At 37.6% G+C, this 27,677-nt stretch overlaps 1 protein-coding gene across 3 annotated transcripts in view; it reads left to right on the top strand.

Moving 5' to 3' along the window:
* Positions 1-27,677, top strand: part of grm8a (glutamate receptor, metabotropic 8a) — a 369,998-nt gene that overhangs the window by 223,526 nt on the left and 118,795 nt on the right. For all 3 annotated transcript variants that reach the window (XM_028449580.1, XM_028449582.1, XM_028449581.1), the window contains exons 4-6: positions 21,509-21,644; positions 23,400-23,554; positions 26,410-26,547. In XM_028449580.1, the coding sequence (XP_028305381.1) occupies positions 21,509-21,644; positions 23,400-23,554; positions 26,410-26,547 (429 nt within the window). The remainder of the gene's footprint in view (positions 1-21,508; positions 21,645-23,399; positions 23,555-26,409; positions 26,548-27,677) is intronic.

Raw genomic sequence — 27,677 nt, 5'->3', positions numbered from 1 at the left:
AGCACATCACCCATAATGTATTCATGGCCAGCAAAGCTGGTCCTTTTCATTGCTATTCAGGCATCATGTTTCTGCACGCCGATGCTATCAGCAGCACTAAGCCTATGTGGTCGTCTCTATTCAAAAACCATAATATGCTCCATATATTCTGCTTCTCTGCCCTTTGCAACAGGAACAAATTACAACCAGCCAGCCTGTGTTGACTTATCGATGAAGCTATTATTGAATATTTAATGTATGTTTAAGTGTGTGTTTAGAACTGTATCTATCGTATAAATGAGTTCCTGAAGACACTAATGCACATTTAATATTTTATATTTTAATGTTGGATAAGATTATGGTATATCAACTAATACATTGTTAATGTGGATAGAGTTCTGTTTTTCCCACATTGCATACAAATTACTTTAGAGTTCCCTTTAGTGCTGCATATTATGTATACAATTATTAATAATTCTCCAGTCAACTGGTTTGTTGCATGTAAATATTTTCAATTATTTTATTCCATTGTCATGAATCAGATGTGTTTTATATAAATACCTGTTATCGCACAGAAATAACCTGAGGGCCTTTATGTACTGAATTATTAGTGGTTATACTGAACATTTTAGCATCCTGCAGCATTACTGGCAACATTTACAGCAAATGTTGGATTAGGTGAGTTCAAGTGCCACAAAGTGCCAGAAGATATGAAACCTGATGCTTAATAATAATAATAATAATAATAACAACATACTGGGAATGCATGAAGATGGGTTAGCTCGATGAGAAAAAAATGACATTCCAAAATATGTAACTAACAAATGCAAAGGAAGATGGTCCACTTTCACACACAAATATTACCACCTGCAGAACCCAACGGACCTAAAAAAGGGGCACTCTATATTTTCCATGTACTGTCTTTTTTATCAGGTAAATAGGCTTAGGCCAGGTTTTTTCATCTCGTCTCACCCTGTGACCCAAATTTTGTCGCGGTCATTACGTCGCAACCCGCTTATTTTTTTTCAATGTAGTTTTCAGTTTTTTATTTAGCTTTTCAAAAATAAATGTTGAAAACACATATATAATCTTTTTAAAAACATCAATCTATATATTTTTCTGTTCAACATGCATTTCACAGCATGCCTGTCAAAATAAAAGACAAGTCCAACATGAGACATTAAGTATTTATTTATCTTTCACCAGCTGTTCGCGACCCACCCAGTACAGGTCCGCTACCCACTTTTGGGCCCAACCCTGGGCTAGATTGTGTATATATATATATATAAACCTCTGACATCCTCAGTTGCCAAATTTTGGTTTTATTTGTAGACTTTCAGATAGTGGACCAGGGATTAAAGTGGCTTGTTTACGTATATGCTGATGACATCCTCAACATCTCCAACAAAAATCGCCATTCAAAAATCCCACAAAGCAGGGTTCACACATAAGTTATGTCTAAATCTGAAGAAATGTTTTATCTGTGCCAGAACCCCCACATGAAGTTTAAATAGATAGAGAGAACAGTTTTAATTGTACTGTATGTCATAAACTCTGATAATCTCAACACAGCAAACCAAAAACACATTAACATCCTGTCTCACCACTGATCTTCCTGCAAGCCACAAATCTTATCTCACGTGATTGAATAACATCTAACAGTGATCTAATGCTGCTTTCCAATCAACTCAGAAATCACCTTCTTGAAAAAGTGACTTGGAACGCCACCTGAAGTCGGAAATCCTTTTCGATTCGAAGAAGAGAGAAAAAACAAATGAAAAGGAAATCTGATTCGATGTAGTCGGGAAAATTATCTAATCTATCTATAAAGCAAAAAGAGGTCTGTGTGTGTGTGTGCGCGTGTGTTTGTGGAGTGATTATTTCCCCGACGCGGTATCTGTGTGCATCCGTTATTTTGGAGTATTTTGGTCATTTATTTTCATGTTTGTTTGACCATTCACTGTTGAGACTGGACAAATGGGACCCGGAAGTTATGACGACGTGAAATTATTGGCGGCCAATGATCGCGGCTGTGTTGAACGGCAAAAAATGCAAATTTCTCAGCTGATACGGCATTATAAACGCTGATATTTTCACGATGTGCTATATAACCAAATGGGCACCTTAGATGTACATGCTGAACGCACACAGAGCCGTTTAGAGTGTGTGACGGAGTGTGTGCACGTATGCGGCTGATGCGCGTGCATGTGTGTGAGAGTAAACCCACCGAGGAGATGGAGGTAGTCACAGGTAGCGAGTCACTCACACACGCACACACACTCAAAACACACCCTCACCACACATACAGTATTTATAATAAAAATATACTAAATGAGTAAAATAAAACAAAAAACTGAACAATATTTATACAAAAGTGCACAAAACGACAACAGAAATGCACAAAACTACACAAAAAAGATACAAAAATACACAAAATGACTTCAGAATCACACTACAATGGCAACAAAAAACAATAATTCTGCAAAAAATGCACAAAAAGACAACTGAAAGATTAAAAAATACACACAATGACTCCAAAAAACATACATTACAGAAAAATACACCAAACAAAAAAATATACAAATGAGTAAAAACAACAAACACATATATCATGTGGAGTTTGAGTTGTAAATATGATATTTACAATTGTAGGCCCTGCCTTGTTTTTGTGCCGATTATTGGAACAAATTCACTCTTAACACAACTCAGGCCACAGGCTAATCTTATAGGATAATCGAATAAAACATAATAATCTTGCGGTTTTTTTATCGACGGTCGCTAAGGTGGAAAACAAACACAGCCTGGTTTTCTTTGTGTGTATCCAGCTTAAAGTGAGGACTTGGCTGCCTGTGAGTATTCTGTGAGAGGGGAGGGGCTCACAGCAGCACCCGCTGCTAATTGAAGAGAAACAAAAAATGTTTTAATCTTCAAAAATCTCGAACAACACCAGACAAAATTTGCTAGGTTTGTGGATAGTAGCTTTTTTTTTTATAACGAGTTGCTAGAGGGGACTGCAACGAGCTAAACACAGCAACAAAGTGGATAAGTTGGCAACACAGATAATTGCAAGCATCGGGGAGATGCTATTAATATGAGACATGGGTTCTATGCCTTTTAGTGTTGCCTACCAAACCTTTAGAGACCAATCACTGTTATCGCTACCTGACAAATTGTCTGTATTAATGTTGATGCCTGTGCAAAAAAAAAGTATTTTGATGACACCTTTTGAGCCTAATGACATACTTTAGAGCAGACATAGGCAACTGGCGGCCTTCGATCTAATTTTCAGCAACCCCTAAACTAAATGCACAAAATGACTTCAAAAAACATACAAAATGGCAACATAACAAAAAAAACAGCAACGCAAAATTAGAGAAAAATTACAAAATTACAAAACGACAACAAAAACACTGAAAACAAAAGCTCAAAAAATATCTCCAAAATTACGAAATGACAACAAAAATACACAAATTAACTTATAACACACAAAACAACAACAAAAAACGAAATGAGAGGAAAGTATGCAAAATGACTTCAAAAACACACAAAGCGAAAGTAAAAACACACAAGACAGCAACAGAAAGCGCAAAATGAGAGAAAAATGCACAAAACAACCACAAAAACTAAACAAAACAAATTATTTATTACTCTTATCGCGCTAACTTCCAGGATTTAATCAATGTGTGCTGGACTACAAATCTTGCTAACGACTTATGGAGCTAAATCACCATGGTAACTTAGGCTGAACGATTAACCGAGTGTTTTAGCTCGTGCTAAAGCCTCCTGACCAATCAGTTCTCTTGCGAGCTGTCCAATAAAAGATGATGTTTGAACACGTCACTGTGTGGATCTGATGTGACGCTGACAGGAGAGATAATATTTAGACATTGATGCATCCTATAGGACTTATAGTCTCACTAATTTAAGTATTACCACTCATCAGTTCCTGCTTTAATTACTTTCTGCTTTTACTGCAGCAATAGTCTTGTTTTTAGTTAGATTTATGTATTTTATTTTTATATTTTTAAAGAATTATTCCTCATTTGTGACGTAAATTGCTCAGTTGCTCTGTCATTGTGATTGGTCTGACGCTGTAATATCCACCTCTGTCACTAGAGTGCACCGGACTGAAAATCAACACGCTTCACTTAGCTTGTTGTGATCCAGATTTGTAGGACAGCTTCTGTCTGACAGGTTCGGTGAAGACCGCTAACGGAGACAAATTCAGGATATAGTTATCTAGCTTCGTAGCATACCCCCGAAAAGACTACACAAACTATTTGTTCTTCCCTGTATTCATGCTCAGAACAGTCATTTTTCTATGAATGTTGACATGAATGTTGATAATGTGGCCCTCTGAACAGAAAATCTAATTTTTGTGGCCCCGCTGTTGTATAGGTTGTTAATTTTTGCTTTAGGGTAAGGAGTTAAAAGTACATAGAAATTGATCAAAAGTGATTGGAAAAAAAGTGGTAATTTTTATTCTATGCAAGAGCCGCAGGACAGGAGTAAATGAGCTGCATGTGGCTCGAGAGCTGCAGGTTGTCGACCCCTACACTGCGATCTTTACTGTGCAGCGCATACCGACTGGAACTTCTTCTCGTTCAGATCCCTGTTCTTAATCACATTTCGTCAGGTGATGTTTTTGAAGGGGAAAAAAGCCTAGCCTGTGTGCGTGCGTGCGTGTGTGTGTGTTTCCATGTGAGATCTGACATCTTCAGATAAGCCATAGGCTGTAGGACAGCAGGACATCCCAGGCATGGGAGTAACAAGCATCATCAGTAGTGCCCTGGGTTCAGAAAGAAAAAGAGCAACACATGCGCGCACACACACTTTGACAGTCACATGCACACATGCAGCTCTAGTCTGAGAGCACTGTTGTAATTGGATGTCTGATGAATGTGAGTTAGTGAGCTCAGATGGAGGAGGAAAAAAAGAAAAACGGTGAAAGAAAGTCTTCTTTGAGGGTAAAACAGAGAACGTGACATGAGTGGAGTAGAAGAAAGATGGAGACGAAGACATCACACGGCACACGCAGACAGACTGAAGGGAAGAGAGAACCACAATTTATTTTATTTTAGCAAAATAAAAAAGTGATATTTCTTAATGTCACCAAAGTATAATTGCGCTTTGAACGTGTTTCCATTGAAGGTTATTTTGGGGAGGAGCCTCGTAACTCCCGTAAAATCTCATCCCGTGAGACTTTGCAGCAGAAAAATGGACGCTCAGAACCTACTTATATCACTCTATATTTTTTTCCTTGTTTCACGTCTAATGTGACAGTAATAATTTTAAAGTATAATGCTAAGAAATGTCTCGGACTTCTCTTCTGTTTACATGTACCATGCCATGTTTTCTCGGAGAGAAGTGGTCATGTGACCAGGTGCGTCACGATCTATGATGTGTAATTGCGGTAAAATTGTTTCCATCGCGCTTTTCCATCACCAGTTTTTTTTTTATTGCACTATTTAGATTTTGCACATTTCCAAGGGTTATGGAAACACAGCTACAGACAGAAGTGGGCGAGTTCTCTCTTTGTGATTCCTGAGCTTAACGTTGACCTTGTGCTTTTTATCTGTGCACTGACATCCAATCATCACTTGCTTATCCCCCTTCACTTCAGACTTTACATCTCTTCATCTTTCCTTTTCCTTTATCTTGCTTTTTCTACATCCATCCATCCATCCCTTCAATCTTATACTTTTACTCCCTTGTCTATGTATCTCTTCCCTCTTCTGACTCTTCAGTTTTTCTGCATCTATCTGAGAGCCAGAGGGATTATTCTGATTGATTGAAAGTATTGGTGATGCGTGACAGGTGCCCGAAGGTCAGGTGATTCAATAGACGTGGTAACAGACTGGCTCTCTGCCTGATGACTCACACAACTGACTCCCCGTTGCACTTGACAAGTCTTATGGCAGCTCTGGAAATGAAGAGTTTTTCTGTTCACTACACTTGAAGCAGGATTCTGCTTATGATAGTAAAACAATCACTGCTTTGATTGTAAAGATAGTGAATTTTTGTTTCTTTTACAATTCTATAGTTTAAGATTGATTATTTATTAATTTTTCTTGTTTATATTTAAGATGGATGGTACATACAGTAGATAGATAGATAGATAAATAGATGTTCATTCTATCTATCTATCTATCTATCTATCTATCTATCTATCTATCTATCTATCTATCTATCTATCTATCTATCTATCTAAATGGGTTACATTATAACAGACATATCATTATACAACTATTCCAGTGTTTTTCTCTGTTTGACTTCCTGTGTTGTGCATTTTTTAAACTCTCAATTTATTTATATATTTTTAAATCATAATACTAGGGATGTAACGATTAACTCAACGATTCGATTCATGATACTGGGTTCACAATACGATTCTCTCACGATTTATTTTACAAAATGGGACTGTAGACAAATATTCCTTTATTTTTTTGGGGAAAAAAAACTAGAAAATACTGTGCTATTTTCCTTTTGTATTTAATTGTCAAAAGAATCCCTTGATAATCTATTCAAAACAATGCAATTGAACTAAAAATAAATCTTGAATGAAATAAATTAAGGAATAATACAAATGAAGAAGAAGCCTATTAATTTAAATTCTGGTTCTATAGTAAACAATGCAAAACTACAAAATAGTTCCTTTTCTTTTTAAAAGTGCAACTGAAAATGTATTTAAAAACATTTTTGGTAGTGAAATATATCTTTAATGATCTGAATTCTTTTCTGTCCATGTGTAGAGAGGGATTTTGTGATAATCCTTAACTCGCAGAGGGCATTGGCATAGCACTACATATATATATATATATATATATATATATATATACAGTATACTATATAATATGTATAGCACAGTGGCGGATGCTTTAAGACTACAAGGGAACCTCAGCTTCCCCTAAAATCAGTGGTCAAATATGTAGTGTTGTGTGTACATTTCATTGACTAAATATATGACAGAACATGTTTAGTTCAGAATCAGCTTCTTATAACAGGAAACTGACAGTGACAGCGTGACGTTCTTCATTCATTACCGCAGCGTCACAGTGTTAATAAACAGTGGTGAAGTTCAGCTTCAATTGACTTCAATGGGAGAGGATTTAGTGGTTGAGCCACTGCAGTCAAACTAGACGCTCATTGGATAAATGCTCGGTTATGACGCACTTAGTCCCGCTTATCGGACGCCGGGATTCACAGGAGGTCTATGGAGCAGTGGGCTGGATCTGTCTGTTCCGGACGCTGGAATAATGGATGATGATTGGATGATCTGTCTCAGGCTAATTCAATTTTGATTGACAGCGAAATGAGCCAATCAGAGAGTATGACGTTGTAAGCACACAGGCGGGTTTTTCAAATATTTCAGTCCGTTGCTCTGTGTTGACACGGAGACTTTGCTGATCCTCTCATAGCGAATTTGTCTTTGTTTTCATCAACTTCTGACAAACCTAGTGTCTGTTTTTGGTGTTTGTGGAGACTGTTACTGCTTGTGTTGTGAGACTTTTGACCAAACACTCACACTCCAGCGCGCAGCAGCTGCGCGCGTGCGTGCGTGTGCGCGCGCGTGTGTGTGTGTGATAATCTACAAATAGTTGTTGACAACAAAATGTGAATTCTACTAGAATTCACATTTAAATAAACAGATACATTTTCTGAAGTAGGCAGAAAATGAGCTTCCCCTGCATGAAAGACCAGCAGCCGCCACTGGTATAGCAGCAGTATAGCATACTATAGTATACTAGATAATATGTATAGCAGCAGTATAGCTGCGTAGAGGGACTGAAGTATGAAAGTATTTTAGTGCTTTAATAGGAAAGAGGAGGAAGGCAGGATGGGGGGTGTTTACAGCTGCACATATTTAAACAGCTGCTAAATGCCAAACTAAAATGCAATGTTAAAGATATAGTTAAATGTGTCATTGCACAGTATGGTGCATTATTCCTAACCTTGCCTGTAAGGATTCTCCTGATGTTCACAAACATCAGAATCCATCTTGTACTGTTCCCACCTTTGCCTTTTGAAACCGAACTGAAACTTTTCGAAACCAATCATGAGGCAGGATTGTGGTTTAGGGCGGGATATCATGTGTGATGAAGGCAGAAGCGCCGAAGCAAAACTGAAGCAGTTGTGGGGAGAGGAACTAGTGGGCTAACGCTATTAGCATAGCTCCAAATCAAAACAAAAAGAAGTGAACGCAAGAGGATGGTAACTAACGTGTGGAAGCTGTTATAAACTCAGTTATAGAATAATCCACCATTTCCTTTTTGAAAGGGAAACAGCAAGAGGCGCTTTGTGCACTTTTGGACGGTAAAGACGGCGTTGTTGTTATAGCAGCGTCTCTGTGGCGTATGCCGGTGACGACATTATTTGTTACCGTGGGATTGGCTAAAACAAATCATGGTGGACAGGTGCTTCGCCCAATCAGCTTCAAGCATTCTGTTCATGTCCCTCCCTGGTTCCGAAGGGATTCACCAGACACAGACCCAGATCATTACTCGATTTAGAGGGAGGGGCTACACATCAGTCTGGTTCTGGCCAGGTTATATTATGACTGCTGCTCCATGTGAGTCTACTGGCTATTGATTGATTTAGGATGAATGTAAAGAATGGTAACGTAAAACAGCCCACATTTCTGTTTCTTTCTTTTACCTTTGGACACCATCTGTCCAACATGATCTCTAAATATTCCCTTTTTGTTATGTGGCAAGACTAAAGGTGTCTACTACCTTTAGGATGTCTGTATCCTGCTGTGACCTGAACAAGAAGCGACTCCAGCTTGTAGCGAAGGCAGACGTGTGCAACCTGCCCCCAAACCACCATCTGCATTGTTTACTGGCACATTATCTGTGCAATGGTATTTAAATGTTAACATTCTCAGTCTGTCCTCTCTGTGCACTTACATAAAGTAACACAACCTGCCCACTGTAGCCACTCCACAGAGGGTACACGCCCTGCAGAGATGCACCATGGAGGTAAATTATGGTGTTGTAGAGGTCAGAGGGTGTAGAAGTCATGGGGGAGCGTTTGTTTACGTGATATGCTGTCACACCATAGAGATACACAAATATATAGTATAGTACCAGTGTTACGTTTGTTTCAATTATGTCACTTATTTATTTAATGTTTTGCTTGATAACTTCTATGTAAGATTCAAATAAAGACTTTTATGATTGTCATTTTTTCATGTAACTGTTAGAATTGTGCTCATTAGTTGCAGGTTTTCATAAGTCAACAATATAAATCAGTCTATTGAGAGCAGATTTATAGACTGAAAATGTGCTAATTGAGTTTGTGTAAGCACATTTTTCAGTTTCAAGATCCAGTTTCAACCCAATCTCTTTGGGGATTGGGAAAGTCTCATGTGAAAAAAATCAGTTTTGTGCAATACCAACACGATTTTTATTTTTTTTATGGTGCATCTCTGTAAGAAAATATGCTTCAGTTGGAATAAAGTCAGACTGGGAATTAAGATATCGCAATATTAAAACATCACAAGATGTATTGTCGAGGGTAAGAGTGGTATTGCTCTGGGTGCCAGATTGTTATTACTTGTTTTCTTTTCTATATATTAAGTAGATCAGGTCATACACAGAGTGAGTATGCAATGTCCAGAGTTCAAGGATTCAAGTTTTTTTTTTTTTTTCATCCTTTTCCATATAAGAACATTGAAAATGAACTTTGTGTTTTCAGGGCCATAATAAAACTTAATAAATAAATAATAAAAGGAAAGGTAGACATGCGTATAATACAAAATAGGTAGAAGATACACACAGGTTGATGACAGTTAATGTGAAAAAATAATTCCAACTGCAAAAAAATTTATTATTTTTTCCTTTCCAAAAATATTGTCATGACGTTATCGCGAGCCCACTATCGTAAAGTCAGTGATTCGTCCCACCCCTTAACGGAATCTACCCCCTTATATTTTGTATAACTTAAAGCTGATATCAGGAGTTTCTAAGAGGATGTCTCGATGTCCCGCCCTCAACAGTTCCACTTCCTCCCCCTGCCTCTCCCAATCTACCAGAAGCCACGCCTCTACTTTTCTGCACACACATCGCGGAACATAACAAGGTTGCATCGGGTCACATTGATATAGGTCTAAGGTCAGGTAAGAGCCAAAATCATTTTTACCTGTTTGCTGTTGTGACGTGCGGCCTTGTTTCCGTGCACAGTTCCACATTCACTGTGATTGACAGTCTCAAAAACAGGAAGTGGAAGCCTATTGGCTGGGCACACTCCATTTGTTTCCATTTGTATAGGGGTCTATAGGACGAAGGAGGGACTTATATACAGTCCCTTAATGCAGCAATTCTCAACTGGTGGGTCGCGGATCTGTACTGGATGGGTTGCGGAAAGCTGGTCAAAAAAAAAAAAAAAAAAACTTAATGTCTGTCATATGTGACTTGTCTTTTATTTTGAAAGAAACTTTTCTTTTGACAGGCTTGCTGTGAAAAGCATGAAGCATGGCAAAATGTATAGATTTATGTTTAAAAAAATATTACATACGTGTGTTTTCAACAGCTATCTTTGAAAAAAACTATATTTGGTTGGTTGAATTAAAATTAAAAAAAAAAGTGGGTCACGATTTGACCGAGGCAAAATGTGGGTCCCAGGGTGAGACGAGTTGAGAACCCCTGCATTAATGTATATGAACGACCACTTGCAGTAGACCATAGTAAAAGACAGGTTTGGCATTTCTTTGCATTTCAAAAGAATTATACATAAACAGATTTCTCAGAAACTCCGGATATCAGCTTTAAGTTATGCTACATAATGTGGTAAAACTAATAAGGGCATGGTTAGGAAATATTAAGGGGTTATGGTTAGGGTACTAGTTCCAATTTCAATACATTTGTTTGAAATTCCTTCCTCGTAGCACAAAAAAAATGACAAAATCATGTTGGAATGCACGGAACAATAGATTGATTTATTTACGTCACATATTGGGAGCTTTTTTTAATCAGACAGGTTTTTCCAAATTATTTTAAAAATCATCATTAATCATTTGTCGGCTCTTGGCACAAATATCTGACTGGATACATGATCGTGTCTGTGATTCCTCACTTCATACAGACCAGGATGGGAAAATAAGCCTCCACAGTTATTCCGTGTATGCAAAAGCAAACGCTCCATGGAAAGCATGGAGCTCACACAGGCTTGTCTCAGAAGCTGCATCTAAACACACACACACACGCACACATCAGTAACTTCAAAGGCTTTCACTGCACAGCCTACAGCCACAAACAAAGCATGAAGGAACAGGAGACAACTTTTAATTTTAACGCATCTGCTAATGAGGTTTGGAAGAAAAATAAGGTGTCAAAATCTCGCTGTTTGTGGGTGTGCAGTTGGTGTTTGAGCACAATCTGTGTGGGGCAAAATATAGAAGAAAAGCTTTATTTAAACCTAATTTAGTTATAAAAATGTACAAAAGTCTCTGACCATCTCTCATTGTGTTACAATTACAAACCAAAGCAGGAGTCTGTGGGAAAGCATACGCACGCACACACACTCCTATGCTCGTAGTTTAAAGAGTGCCTGCCTCAAAGGTACTTTCATTGCTTATCCAGCTTAGCAGGGAGCCACATTACCATCTTTGTGAGTTTGAAGTTATAAGTCCAGCACAAATACATTACAAATTGCATGAAAAAGTCAGTGTGTGTGTGCGTTACCACCGCAGTGTTGGAGAACGGTTTAGTGCAGGCTCCACTGGGGTCCAAGAAGGAGTACAATAAAGTCATTTCATCAAATTTAGCTGGAAAATCTCTATTTCATGTTCACAATTCAACTTAGTGCCCTTTACAGTAGAGCCTGTAACAGAGCTACATATATAGTGCTCGTCTCACTCGTTCCCTACAGTCGATAATGGTTTTTTAATTAGTGAAAACTATTGTTTTACTTCTACTTTATAATTATGAACATATTTTTAGTCTGATTTTACCGACTAGGATACCCCAGTGTACAGAATACAAAGAACATTAATGCCATCTTCTGTGGTTTATGTAAGTAAACGGTTATTAATTAACCGATTAATGAACTGCTGAGTGTTCTACTGGCTCCAAGAGGTAATTCTGACTCAAAGGGGTTATACTGACTTTGAGGGGATATATCCTTTCAGAATAAAACTGAATATGTTAAGGTTGCAGATGGCCCCTTGCAAAAACAATAGCCTATTCTGTGATTGTTGCTGATGACCCCTTCAAAATAAAAGCTAATTCACTCAGGCCCTTCAAAAATAAAAGCTGATGACTTCAAAGGTTGTGCTCAGAAAGCCAAATATATATTCCTTTCAGAATAAAAGCTGATTCTTTAAAGGTTGTAGGTGGGCCCTTCAAAATAAAACGTCATCCTGTGAAGGTTTCCTTTCCTACCTGTCTCACCTGCATCCGTACTGGAAGTTTTTTCAGGAAATGCCAGTCGTCAAGTTATATTTGACCTCTAATGGCCTACAATATCAAAATGACCACACTTTGCATGTGTAATATTATATACAAAAGTGGAAATGCTAACTTGTCATTATTATGTTCATTGCCTTACATCTTTCTACTTTTCCTGTATTTTTAGTCATGTTTAATCAATGCTTGTATGCTCAAAGTCAGAATACATCGTTCTAAAATATACCAGTAATAATAGAAATTTGATATAAACTGTAAAAAATAAAAATAAAAAATTGGATGTAGTATCGATAATTATTAACTTAGCCAAAATATTTTAGTTTTTCAATTGTCTTAGCTTTCAAGGAAAATGTATCTTTTTTTACTCAATTAATTTAAGTAAATGTGAAACTTAAAAAAAGTGAGTAGTATTTAACCACATTATTAGAACACTCAAAGCACTGGTTTTCCAGCATGTATTGTGGTTTCAAACTGGATATGAACAAAAAATAGAGGGTAACTGCGGTTAGATTTTGCTATTCTTTACAAATGTTATATATTTGTAAAGAATACAAATAGTGTTTATTTGTTTTATTAGAGGGCGCCCTGTTTAAGTTTCATTCTTCTGTCCAGTTTTGGTGTGTCCCCATGAATAAATACCCTTAACACCAATAATGACATTCTAATGGTAAATCTTCATTGTACTAAAGCACATTCATTCATTCACTGCATGCTGTCTCACAGCAAAATATAGTTGAATATTTATTTTATTATGAAAGCCCATCACACTGCACTTTAATACAATGCAGCGTGGGATGTTGATGATGCAGTATTTTCCACAATTTGAGGTAAATTTAACCAAAATGCGCAATATATGTAACCGTGTTTGAGTAACTTAGTAAGAATGTAAATTGATATTGAATAGAAAATATTGTATGAATTTTACACCCACAAATTGTGGACAAAATCTCTGTATTTGATTGAGTGGATTCTGTCGTTATTGTTGTTGTTTTACAGTATAGTTAATTGGATTTAAAAGTTAGCAACTTAGTAGCTACTGTTGTAAAAAGACAAGTTGGTGAATATTGCATTTTTGTAATTTCCTGCAGGGGTTATTTAGGGAATGTTATCTTGTTTTATTTCTCATTATGTGCAAATATTGTCCTTAAAGATTGCCGTGAATAGGTAGGGAAAACATTAAAAGCTTGAAGGAGCATTCTGTGAGAAGGATAAGTGATCCAAGTCTCTGTTGGATAAAGGCTGGATTGGTGCGGAGAGCGGAAACTGTGCAAAGGAAGCAAATTGTTAATTAAATGCTTCTGCAGTGGTGTTTCCTGTCCTGCAACAAAACCAGTTCAGTCCCAAAACAGAAAGAAGCTAATTACCAAGTGTAGGGCTTTTATTTAGAGGGCGCCCTGGACACAATTAACGCGTGATTTATCATCTCACTCCACACACTGTTTTATTTATTTATTTATGTATTTTTACAAAGAAGCCGTAAAAAAGACAATCAGATGGAGAAAAGGAAAAAAAAGTGCATATTTATGTGTAATAGACTATGTGGCAAAGCTGCATCCATTAATTATTTCAGTTCTCAGAGGCAGAATAACAATCAGGCTCTTGAAAATCACAACTATAGAGAAAACTGAGAGAGATTGAATGGATACACACAGGAATATGGATTGACTTTTGTAGAGTTTCACATCAGAGTTTCACATTCAGGTTAATAGCCAGGAACAGCAAACTCAGCATGTTGGCTCTCAGTTGGTGAGACGGCCCTGATTACAATAGATCGTTGCAGATGAATGTGTTCTAGTTGTTGAAGAGCATATTATTAACGTAATCGTTACTCTAATCTGTTGCAACTTTGGAAGTGAATTACCCTTAGGCCTCAGGTTAGCTCATGCCAAGTCGGAAGGGTTAATTTTTAGTGATTACAATATGAGAGGAGACTGTGTAGTTACATACTGTACATAGTTCAGACTCCAGGTGGGATGAAAAACCACTTCATAATGAACTAGTTTAAACTAGGGCTGGGACGATACCCTTTTGTCCCACTTTGATTTTAATCTATTCTTGGGTGCCGATTCAATTTAAATTGCGATTCTGATTTTACAATTATTGCGATTCTGTGGTGACGATTATCATAATTTGTTCCTTATCCAAACACAAGTTGAATCCTAAACTTCTATAAATATGTCACAGTTCAAAAATACAATGCACATCGCATTCAGTCATTCACTGATTTATCATTATTTATTCAGTGATTTTATTATTACTTATTCGGTGATTTTATTATTATTTATTCAGTGATTTTATTATTATTTATACTGAAACAAATAGAAATATAGCCGCAAGCGGCGATAAACGGCCCTCGCCCTCGCCGCGCTGCTTTACGACGCCGACTTTGCCTCGCTGCCTTAGCCGCGCTGCCCATTTTAGATTGTCTTCACTCTGTAGGGGGCGCTAACGTGCCAATTTCCACATTGCGCTGGTTTAGGGCCGAGAGTTTAACAACTGATTTACATTTGACGCAAATCAAAATTTGTATGTGCAAATGGGTGCATTTCCAAAAAATTTACATTTTCAAAGGTTTTGGCCAAAATGCAAGTTATCAAAAATCTATGGATAACTTTTGGTGTCCCACGTCTCTAGATGATCTCCAGCAATTTTGAACCCCGTCAGTGAAACGCCCAAGGAGAAGTGCGTTAAAATACAACATGAGCGAAAATAACAAGTTTCAATTCAAGATTCTGGACTTCCTGTGTATTTTTTGGCGTGGTCTTAATAATCTTTTTTACTTGTCTTGTCATGGTCTACTTCTGTGTCAATTTTCATGATTCTACAATGAATTAATTTTTTTTGGCAATTCCTATCTCGTAATGCATTTTTGGCGTACTTGGGGGCGCTGGTGGGACAAATTTTTGCATTTTCAAAATCGGAAATAGCCAGATTTAGAAAAGCGCGCAATTGAATTTCGTTAGAATTTTTGTGACCCTTCATAATGGTTCAATGGGTGAAAAGTAAGTGAGTTGGTTCCGACACCGGGAAAGAAAGAAAGAATAATATTCCAGCACAATAACAATATTTCCCCCTTTTTGAGTACCATGAACTACACATTTTCAGAAAGCGCGGGGGCATGCCTACAACATGTCAAGGGTCCCTGGTCACTGACAGTCACATGGCGTTCACATGGGCTCTTTCTCCTCATACTAATGACAAAATAACATTTGTTTGTGTGGAAAGCCTGATTTTATTAACTTCTTACTTTCAGAAATGATCAGCGCACATTAGTCGTCGTTGTCGTCATCATCATCATTTGTCATCAATCTTACACTTATTATTTACTCTGTAGTGTGATCAAACTGTGGCTTTACATTGGACACAGTGTTAAAATAGCGACCAACGTGGACATAATTCTGAGGTCTGTCAGAGTTTCATTTCACAAGCTGCCGCTGACGTCCGCACCGCACATTTTGTCTCGTCGGAAACCGGTAAATTTGAACTTATTAGAAATGCTGCTGGTCAATCTTTTTGGCACAATTTTGCAGCCCCCAGTGTGATATAAGTTGCCCACCTCTGATGTAGACTACTGTAAGTTAGCCTCTCCTCCATGCTTGTTATGAAGATCAACAAAATCCCACCACCGCTAAAGCTCCAGCCATCATGTGTTTTCCCCCCCTTGGTTTAAACACACCGGCTGCTTCAAAACTGATGAAGTTAACATGTTGACTTTTTCCTTAATATTGCATTAATTGTATGTTGTTTATCTAAAAACCCTAGAGGATCTTTCATATTTGTGAAATGTAGTTATCTGAAGTGAAAAGGTCACGCTAATAAAAGTTGCTGCTTGAATACAAGAATATCAGAAAGGATGCATTTGTGTGGCAGGTTTAAGAAGAAACTAATCTCCGAGGTTTTTGCTGACTTGCAACTATATTGTAGGCTGGAAATGTAACAAAAATGGCTTGATTATGGGCGTGGCTCCTGACGCCCAGTCTATACTATAAAATCTCGAACAAAGAAACAACCTATGCTATGCTAACTACTCAATACTCACTATACTATCAGTCAGGTGCGAGTTTTTATAGAAAGGGCGGGGCCAACAGTGGTGGTTCGTGATGTAACAAGCCACCAACATGTCAAAAACCAACATTTTCAGCCGATAGGAAAATTAAATTGTAAAAGCCAGGTTTCAACCCATAGTGGGCAGTCATTCTTATATTCTTATGGTTATTTATTATTACAACACAATATGCCAAATTGGAAAAAACTTCCAGTGAAATGTCAAGAGTTGAACAAGAATCAATAAACATATACTTCATATTCAATTACATTTTCTTTTCAGCAGAAAAAATGGGTTTTGGGTTTGCTCATACAGAAGCTCCCAAATTGGGGATTATCCACCAGTGTGATAACAAACTAGCCGTTAGCAAGGCAACAGAGGATATTTCATTTCTAAAATATTACAATAGTTTTGTTTTTTTAAACTTTGACGAAGCAGGAAAGTTTCATTGAGATGAATAACATCTTTTTCAAGAGAGTCCTTGGAGCAGTTAGGGTGAAGGAACTTGCTCATGGTCCCGCAGTGATGGGCCACAATGGATTTGAAGGCAAGGCATATTTATCTGTATAGTGCATTTCATACACAAGGCAACTCAATGTGCTTTACATTTACAAAAAAAAACAATTAGCCAAGATAAGAGTACAGATAAAATATATAAATACAGAAAAAATAAAAATAAGTGGTAAATACCATAGTAACAGCACAATGGAAGAAGCTTACAAGGATGTTAAAGGAGACATACCATGCTTTTAAATCCTTCCTTTTTACATATAGATCATACAGTTGTGGTCTATATAAAACAGAACTGCAATGCTTGGGTCTGAATTCCTCATTATTATAGCTCCACCCCTTTTCTACCCTTTTCTGATGTGCTTCTGAGAGCAACTCGTTTTGGTGCTGTCTCTTTAAATGCAAATGAGACACTCCATACCCCGCCCCCTCTCCAGGTTGCAGAGGTGACACTCGGTTCAACTCCACCCTGTTCGGCCATTTTTGTAGTTTGATAGAAGAGATACGATTATTTAGCGGCGCAGAAACTTTTTTATTCACACGTTATTTACAAAATGTCAACAACGGAAGACTTGTCCATCCAGCCTTACATGTTTGAGCCAGAGTCGGACCCAGCGGAGCGAGATGAAAATGAAGATGATGAACCTGCAGAACAACGTCTTCATATGGATGTTAACAAGTGAGCTAACACAAGCGCCGAGCTAACGCTGCTTCAGCAACCTCCTCCAGTATAAACAAGGATTTGCAGAAAGACTTTGTCTGATTGAGGGTTCAATTCCTTCTATCTTTGGAGACGACGAACAGAGCACTTCGGTAAGCTGTAAATAACACTAAAAAGTGTGATGATAAGACGTCCCTCTCATTGTTTTGTTAGCATTAGCAGTTGCACCGTCTTCATATGTTAACGCTGTGTGCTCGTTTTAGATCCTTGATAATGTGACCTACGTGATTTAATTTAAGTCTAAAGTTTTCATTAGTCATTTCATTTTGCCATTTTTGTCTGCGAAAAGACTGTATTAAAATGCATTTCGTGACGTTAGCTTGGCGCTAGCATCATCCTTGAAGTGCTTCGCGCACACAAAAATGACCTAACCCACAGATGTGGTTACATTTCCATGAAAAATAAAACTCAACCAGGCACTTTGAAAAGGTTCTGATGTTGGGAGACGGTGTAATGAAGCGTGTGGGTTACTACATCCAACAACCCAACATTTTGACTTATCCTCTCGTAACTTCGGCATCCTTGAGCTTGGACTACAAAATAAAAGCGAGAAATAAAAATGGCGGATTGCTTGATGTGTTGGACCTGGAGTCGATGTCCTAATTTGGCAGTTCCGCTGCAAATACTGTGACGTTATTGTTCAAAAAACGTAATAGAGAATAGAAAAATCGAAACAGATTGAAAAATATGACTAAAACAGAATATAATGATATCAACGGAGCACCTGAAGAGACTAATTTGAACTTTTCTGTACTTCTAAACACACTTTTTTGACTCGCTTGTTCCTGTTTTCAGGGTCACTGGTTGGTGCTGGTGCCTATCTCCAGCTCTCAATGGGCGTTAGGCGGGGGTACACCATGGACAGGGCATCAGTCCATCGCAGGGCAACAGACGGACAAACAGACAACCACTCACACACACATTCACTCCTATGGGCAATTTTATTACCCCAATCAACCTAACAGTCGTGTTTTTGGATCGCGGTTTTACACAGTATCATTTTTAAAAAAACAACAACTATCTACCACATGTTGCGAGTGTGTTTGTGTAGCTGTCGGGGGGGAAAGACACTGATGGTGTCACTGTCGGCATTTGTCTGTGAGAGGGTTTTAATTTCAGGCTAATTAGTATTTGCTTTAACAGTCATGCCTGCTGGTTTGTGTGTGTGTGTGCGCGTGTGGACAATAGCATTAGATATGTGTAGCTGTGATTAAGGATTGTGATATAGTGAAGGCGACAGACTGTACAGATGCTCAATAAATGGGCCGGAACAGGCAGTGAGGAAAGAGGACATTACACACACACACACACACACACACACACACACACACACACACACACACACACACACACACACACACACACACGCACACGCACGCACTGTCTGTGAACTCATAGACAGAAGATATGGATACACGCAATCATTAGCACATTGTTACCCGTTGCACAACTAAGAGGCTAATGTACAAACTGACATGGACGTGAAACTCTCACCTTCATACTTTGTCTCTGGCCTTGATTAGTGATTAAAAACAGACGAGGTTAATTGGCAGCTCAGTGCTTTGATATTAAAGGTGCAATATGTGAGATTTACAAACAATTTCTGCCACCATATGCGGTCCTGTCCACTGAATGTACAGGTGACAATATTTTCTGCTACTCCCCGCACATGTTTTTGGCGTGAGCCAGCTTTACATGTGTGATGCGTTCATGAGTGAAGATGTTTAAGCGCTTGTTTGTATTTATTCATGTATCAGTGACGTGCCCTGACCACTAAGGTTGGGTAGGCACGATGCAAATCAATGACACCAATGACAATTACATATGTTTCTGCTGGCAAGTGTTCATCAAACAAAATCAGCATCGTATAACACCATTAAAGAAACATGAACAATTATTAATAAAGCCTCCATACTCTCCCAACAAGATATATCTCAGCAACAACTCAGAACAGCCTCAGTGAGGCGCATCCACAAAGCCAATCCTTCCTTTTGTACCATTCACTGTGGAAAATACGAACAACTTAATGACCTTACCTTTGCTGAAGGTCTGGTAGCTCAGGTGTTGGTCTCCCATCTTTTAAAAGCTGTCGTTTTTCCTCAAAAGAAAGTTTCTTTATTGTTTCTAGCGCTGTCATCCTTCCTGTAGTGTTATCCCACCCTCTAGCTAGATAAAGTAGCAGAGGCCACATTGGGACAATTCACTAATGCACTGTGAATGTACATATAGCATTTAGCATAGCACAGTTAAGTCCAAAGGCAGCATAGGGAGCTGCCTTTTTACGTAAATGGTTTTTATCTTGGGGAACTAACTGCACATGCACAAACACATATAAACACGCTATGGGGCCAGAGGCAGAGCAGCAATGTGCTTATAGGAGAGGGCGTGGCCTCCTCCTGCCTTACAGCGGAGTGAGAGTGTGCAGCGTCTCTGCCGTACCAGAAAATAGCAATGTTTAGTCATTTGGGCTATGAAAAGCACAAAATGCTGACACTTTCAAACTTATAGGTACTGAAGGCTATCAGAAATTAAAAAAAAAAAAAATGTATAACCATATTATAATTAAAATATCAATTCACCCTTGGGTAGGCACTGCCTACCTTGCCTACCCTGACTGCACGTCACTGTCATGTATATATAACTATGTAGTCTAAAAAAAATCACATATGACATGACAGCTTTGGACACGTTTCTTAATGCTAAAATTTTTATTTTAGGTATTTAAGACATATTTAAAAGTTGAAAACTCCACATATTACACTTTTAATGCTAAGTTAGCGACTCCAGCAGTGAGACTTTATAGGATAGCATTAGCAAAGCATTTTGCTAGCACACGCTGTGCCTGAAATAACTGTTGTCATCTTCAACCATTGCAAACAGTTTAGGCACTGTGTAATCAAACCATTTTGGATTGTAAAGTTCCCCCTTGTTTTTTTGTTTAATTTTATAACTTTCTGCTCTTAAAATCCTTCCTTAACCACAATTTGATTTTGCATAGTCACAGTTTCCTTCTCTTTTTGTTCTGTCATTGTTCCCAGTTCATTGCACTTACATTTTACCAATTGTTTTTATTTCTGTTTTTTCTGACATGACAGCACTTTCTTCAATTTGAATCACATTTTCCTCAAGATATTTGCTCTGATTTAGTGTTTTTGATTGAAATTTTCCCCATATGAAATTTAAAAATGTTATGAAAATGAATGAATCAACACAATGTGACATATAAAGTTGCACATAGTATTTTTTAACTTTTTCTCAATTTGCACTTTTTTATGTTGTGACAAATTCCACAAAGAACCATTGAAAATGTAATACACTGTTATAATCATTACATTCAAAAGAGTTATAAAGCTTTTAAAAAAAATAACTAATACAAAAGTAAACCTATGAAAACCAAAGTTGTTTAGTGTTGTGTGTTAGTTTATTGCATGGCAGTATGTTTAACATTATCTTTGGAGTGTTAATTCCAACTACGAGTAACCTGAAGTCCTTTATTTCACATTTATTTTTAAAATAGGTACTGTATATCCAGTTTGGAGTTGCACTTTTTCCCCCTCCACCACTATTTTTACTAAACTCTGCTACAGTTTTAAATTTGTTTCTTTTCAGTTTTAGGACATGCTAGCAGTTCACCAAGTTTCTTCTTCACCTCAAAGTTTAAAGACTTTCAGAAATGTTGAAGTTGTCATCAGAGCGCTGTATGCTGAGAATTACACTGGGAACTTACTGCCAAGTTTAGAAAAAAGTTGTATAATATTGCTTGAGGGGGAAACAAGTGTGAGAGAAAAATGCTTCGTGCTTTTGTAACAGGTGATTCATTTGGCCCTTGCTTCTCTTTTTCTGTCCCAGGTGGTGTGTGTATTGCCCAGTCCTTGAAGATCCCCAGGGAGCCCAGGCCAGGAGAGTTTGACAAAATCATCAGACGTCTGCTGGAGACCTCCAATGCCAGGGCCATCATCATGTTCGCTAATGAGGACGACATACGGTACGTGCAGTGCACATTAACCAGGATTCCCTAGCTCGTTCTACCAAGTGCTCACGCAGAGTTTGGGTCAATATTAGGGATGTAACGATTCACCCAACTCCCGATACGATTCGATTCACAATACTGGGTTCACGATACGATTCTCTCACGATTTATTTTACAAAATGGGACTGTACACAAATGATGATTAAAAAATATTCCTTTATTTTTTTAGGAAAAAAACTAGAAAATACTGCATCATTTTCCTTTTATTTTTCATTGTCAAAAGAATCCCTTGATAAACTATTCAAAACAATGCAATTTAACTAAAAATAAATCTTGAATGAAATAAATAAAGGAATAATACAAATGAAGAAGAAGCCTAATAATTTAAATTCTGGTTCTATAGTAAACAATGCAAAACTGCACAATTGTTATTTTACTTTTTAAAAGTGCAACTGAAAATGTATTTTGTGCCTTAACAATTGGACTTAAAAAAAAAAAAAAAACAGTCTGCAGTGTATTTACGTCAGATATTTGTTTGGACCAGCAGAGGGCGCTGGTAACCCAGTGGTCGGTTGGCATGCAGCTATTCTGTGCAGTGAAGAAGAGATGCTATGCTAGCAGACAGAGCTAATAGAAAAACGTGACTTTTACAGATATTCACGTAATATTACAGATATTCTTTCGGTGCTTCAGGGGTAAGGAATCATTGATGAACATGTTTAAGAGTATAAGGCGGCCAGAAAAAGAGTAGTAGCAGATTCCACCCGCCGCCTCAGCATTTGGACAAGAGAAGGATAATTATTTAGCACCCTCTGCTGTTTAAAAAAAGTACTGCAATTCAATTTTCAGAGTATCGATGTGAACCGTGATACCTATGAATTGATTTTTAACTGCCTTACGATTAATCGTTACATCCCTAACAATTATAATTGTAATTTTAAAAATCTGTTGTTGTAATCATAATTCAATTGTAATTGATTTTAGATAATTGATTTTGCAATTGTAATTTCAATGAATATTATATAAAAATTGTCAATTATAATTTAACCATGTTGCAGTTCCATGTATTGTTCTAAACATATGTAGAAAAATAAATAAATTGAGGGGTATAGACAGAAAAAAGGCTCAGACACCCCACACCAAAAATATTAAAACCTAAATTTTCATTGATTAGGAAGCGCAACAAGGTAACCAATAGATATGAAATAAATTAGATAATAGATATTTGTTTTTAGTGTATTTTACAGCTGATTTAGACACGTTGTTATAAGAGACGCTAACAGAAAGCTAACACAAGAGGAAGGTTAACATTTATTAGGTTATTTATTTCAGGCTCAGTAATTGTCATTAATTTTAAAGGAACTTTAATAATTTAGAACGTAATTGTAATTGACTTTCTCAGGATACCAATTCATGTAATTTAATTGTAATTGGGAAAAAATGCAGGTCACTGTAATAGTAATTGAATTCTAATTGTACATGGGCAATTGAAAATGTAATTGTAAATGAAAAATGTAATTGACCCCAACCCTGGTTTCATGACATGATTTTTTTGAAAATAAAAGACATCTTGTTCCAGAATTTTCGACAAATGACTTTGTTCAGAACTATTGAATCATGTAGTTTTAAAAAGTTTTCTACACTAATATTTCTTTAAAAAAAAAAAAAGCCACCATCAATTGTTGGGACCTCACTTGTCCGTCACTACTGTGCTCCTTCCATTGGTCAACAAATTGTTTTAAAAGATTGTTTTCTTTTTATCAAACGCAGACGTGTTCTGGACGCGGCCAAAAGGAACAACCAAACAGGCCATTTTCTGTGGGTGGGTTCAGACAGCTGGGGGTCCAAGATTTCTCCTGTGATTGGCCAGGAGAGAGTGGCAGAGGGCGCCATCACAATTCTCCCAAAACGAGCATCCGTGGATGGTAAGATAACTGATAAAAAAAAAATGCATTACTACAGTGCCTCTGCTTTCATGTCTATTTCCCCTGTAGTTTGCTTCATGGTTGTTCTTATTGGGGCGAAGAGAAGAAATATAGTGTGTAGTCAAGGCTTGATGGATCAAATTAGCTGAACATGGGATGGAATCAAAAACAAATTGAAATAGGCTTTTCTTTTAATCCTAAGGGCAGGTAGATTTGGCCATTAGGTCGGGTAGAAAATGGTCATTTGCTCCCTGTCAGAGCTCTCTGTTAGATAATTGACTCCTCCAGGGCCACAGAGAGACGATCCTAACTCAAAGTGAGGCAAAATAAGGAAGTTTGTGGTAATCAAAGTCAGCATGGGAAGGGTGGGCAGGGGGAATAGAGGTGTGCCATAGTTTGAAATTTCTGAAATAGGGTAAGTCCAGGAAATATGCCTCATTCCATTACAAATTTTTGCAAAATCAAAGTGATATTTCTAAATATTACATAGTAGTAATATAATTGTGTTTTGAACGTGTTTCCATTGAACTGCTTCGTAACTCCTGTGAAATGTAACTACACACTCAATGAGTATATACAGACTACTATATACTATTAGTATGATTAGTATGATGACTGTTCCCACTGAAGTGTACTTCCAAGTTTTCCAAAATACATTTCGAACCTACAACGACAAAAACCTGAAGCACACTGAGGCTAAATATCTTCGTTGATTCACCACCTTTTAAAAAATCTGAAAACATTTTAAGCGAGAAAGTGACCAAGTATAATATCAACATGTGGTCATTTGATCCATAAAACTCACGGAAAACACATTCCATGCCAATATTTTGGAGATTTTCCTAGACCCGCCATTGTGCTACTGACAAAACTTTCGGTTAACTTCAAAACAGGAGCCCTGTTTACAAAAGGGTTGAAAAACTATTAGAAGTAGAGAAGAGATGCTTTTGTTTTGAAAAGGGGATGTTTGATTTTTAGCTTGAAGCCGGTCCCAAGACGATTTTTCATTCTGCTCACAATGCATCATGGGGCGGTATGACTAGCTTGCCTTGCCCACTGTACATACTTAGGAAATGTCCCAATATAATATACATTCAGGTATTTCTCGTGCACTCAATCTTTGCATCCTAATATGTAATATTTAATGTGAATGCACTACTCACTCATTTTAACGTCAGACTTAGAGAAGTACGTTGGTGTGCGTTTTCAATCACAGCCTCGGTCTCCTCTTCTGTCTACTTGTACCTCACCAATTTTTCTAAGAGAGAAGTAGTCATGTGACCAGGTACGTCACGTCATGTGACCATTTATGTTGCGGTCTGTGACATGTAATTGCGGGAAAAACAGTGTTTCCATAGCACTTTTGCTATGCATTTTATTATCGAAACGTCTGAAATATCTCCTCTTGATCTCGTAAAATCTTTTGAGCGGTATTTGAGCGTTTTTTTTCCAAAATTCAGGTGTTTCCATTATCAGTTTTTATTGCACTATTTAGATTTTGCACATTTCCAAGGGTAATAGAAACCTAGAAATTTACATGCATAATCACTTTTACCTAGAGTCAGCTCCAGCCAATATTAAATGTGGGCGTTAAGAAAACTGTGGGGGGTACAAGAAGGCTCCACACTGACTAGCACCCCCCACCCCCCCCATGCCCACATAACTATCCCCACATACGCGCACCAACATTTAGCACCAAACAGCAGATGAAAGCCTATAAAAATATGGAGGCATATAACACCTCAGCGACACCTCAGCAATATGAATATAATGTAAACAAACATGCAATACAACTTAACGACGACATTAGGCTGACAGTCAGGGATACATGAGGCTTAATTGTTTGTCACATACATATATACTACTATTGAATAGTACTTTATGACTTGTAGTGAAATAGCATTAGGGTGTTCAGCTTTTACTGTGTGTACAGTGTGCAGCAGGGGTGAACGAAAGAAACAGTAAATGAGCATTTAACTACAACCTAATGCTATATATAAAAACAGCCACAAAAGCAAAGTTAGCTCGCTAACATACCTTTGATGAAGTGGTCGCTACAGACACGGGCATCAGCAGACTCTGCTCCTCCCGACCTCAGATGCAGGTTTAAAATCCACTTTTTATGGCGTTGTTCTGTGAGCTTTGTACATTTCTCACCTTTGTGAGCAACAATCTTCGGTACTCTATAAAAACAATTTTCCTTTTCTCGATTAGAACGTTTGGAGAAGCCGTAAACTTCACAAAACATGGGCATTTTGATTATTCCAGAAGGCAGATTCTCAAGCAACTTCACTTCCTGCCCTCCGTCTGAATTTAGCACTCTATATCTATATCTCTTTACGGCTCTGGCTCTCGCGATGCAGCAGAGTGAGTGACGTCACGTGAATAAACAGAGTAGGCTCCGTCCGCTGTCAGTGTGTGTAGTCAGTTGTGATAGCCAATCAGATCTCTTGACTTTGAGTAATAAAAAGCTCCCCTGTAGCGTGGGAAGAGTGGAGTGTGTGTGGGAGGGTGCACAGTAGGTCAGCAGGGGGGGGCAAGGCCCGCGAATGCCCCCCCATGATACCGACACTGCTAAACCCTTCAGTTGTAGCAACTATATCAAAAAGAAAGTCTGACTTTATAAAGTTTATTGAATCGTCTCCTGATGGTTTGGTCTATAGGAAAACCAACACATACAGCATATTTATATTTCAAAATGAAACAATATCTGTTATACAGACATGAACAAATAAAACCAGTAAAGCCCCTTACACCCACCACCATGACGTCTATCATGGGAATGGCACTAGTGCAGTTTTTCCATGGGTTTCAATACAAAAGTTGTCTCAACTCATGCCCGTGTCCGTCTGCAGCTTTTGACCGCTACTTCCGAAGCCGCTCGTTGTCGAACAACAGAAGAAATGTCTGGTTTGCTGAATTCTGGGAGGAGAACTTCAACTGTAAGCTGGGGATGCACGGCAAACGGCCAGGGAGTCTAAAGAAATGTACAGGTAAGCCTCTGCCTTTGGTTTTTAAAATGTGCTTTCTGAACTCTACGGTGATTTCCACAAGTGGAAAGCAGATCTCAAAACTTCCCAGTTTTTTCTCACAACCTCTTCATAGAATGTGTTTCTAATCATTATTTTAAGACAAGAAAATCATGGTGTATTTTTTTAATTAGGCCTCTTCAAAAGGCTATTTGCAAGCTGCACTCAATCTATAACAGTCTTTGTGATGTGATTAAGTGGTACATTTGTAGAGTTAGAGATCTGGAAAAGAATGAGAGTATCACTAACTTAACCAATTTATGTGTAACGTTCAGAAGAACCAATGACACATGCAGTATTCCACGGTACTAATGACCTGACTCCACACGAGTTCTACTGAAGGATGCAAATCAAACCCATTTGCAAAATTTGCTGATGAATGGATAAATTACTTTTGTAATCTTGCTTAGTCATTCTTTTCCACTCGTTTTCAGGACTGTAGAAGAAAAATATTCAAATAACTCTTGTTGAAATTCATAACTTTCATAAATTCTAATGTTCTCCAACTAATGTGAAATGTGAAACTCTTATTTTGTGAGAGATTATCCATTTTGAATGATCCTTCGGTCACTGTTGTGATACTTGCAGTCTCAACAATGGACTGTAAGTTACACCCAGAGCCGTTTAGAGAGAGCGTTGCGACAACGGAAGTCCAAAATGCTTGACCTATATTATATTAATAATTAGTGTAAACAGCTTACCTACTTTTTTTTACATGGTTAAAGCCAACATTAATTTGATTAAAAAATTTGTTGATATGTATTGTATACAAGATGTACTGCTTTGAACTTTCTTAAAAAAGGGGGTCATTAAAAAACACCACATCCAGACAGGACACATTGAAAACATATTTATTATGTTCATGCACATAAAAATAGACATTTTTTTAATATGCAGTTATGTACCAAGATAAATTCATTAAATAAATGTCTAACAAAGTCAGGAACATTAATAACTAGGGATGTAACGATTAATCGTAAAGCAGTTAAAAATCGATTCATAGGTATCACGGTTCACATCGATATTCTGAAAATTGAATTGCAGTACTTTTTAAAAAATATTTATCCCTCTCTTGTTTAACAGTGTAGGCTGCG

Source organism: Gouania willdenowi, chromosome 6, assembly GCF_900634775.1.
Source record: "Gouania willdenowi chromosome 6, fGouWil2.1, whole genome shotgun sequence".
Lineage (NCBI taxonomy): Eukaryota > Metazoa > Chordata > Actinopteri > Blenniiformes > Gobiesocidae > Gouania > Gouania willdenowi.
Note: the sequence above shows the minus strand (reverse complement) of the source record. Positions and strands in the feature narration are given on the sequence as shown.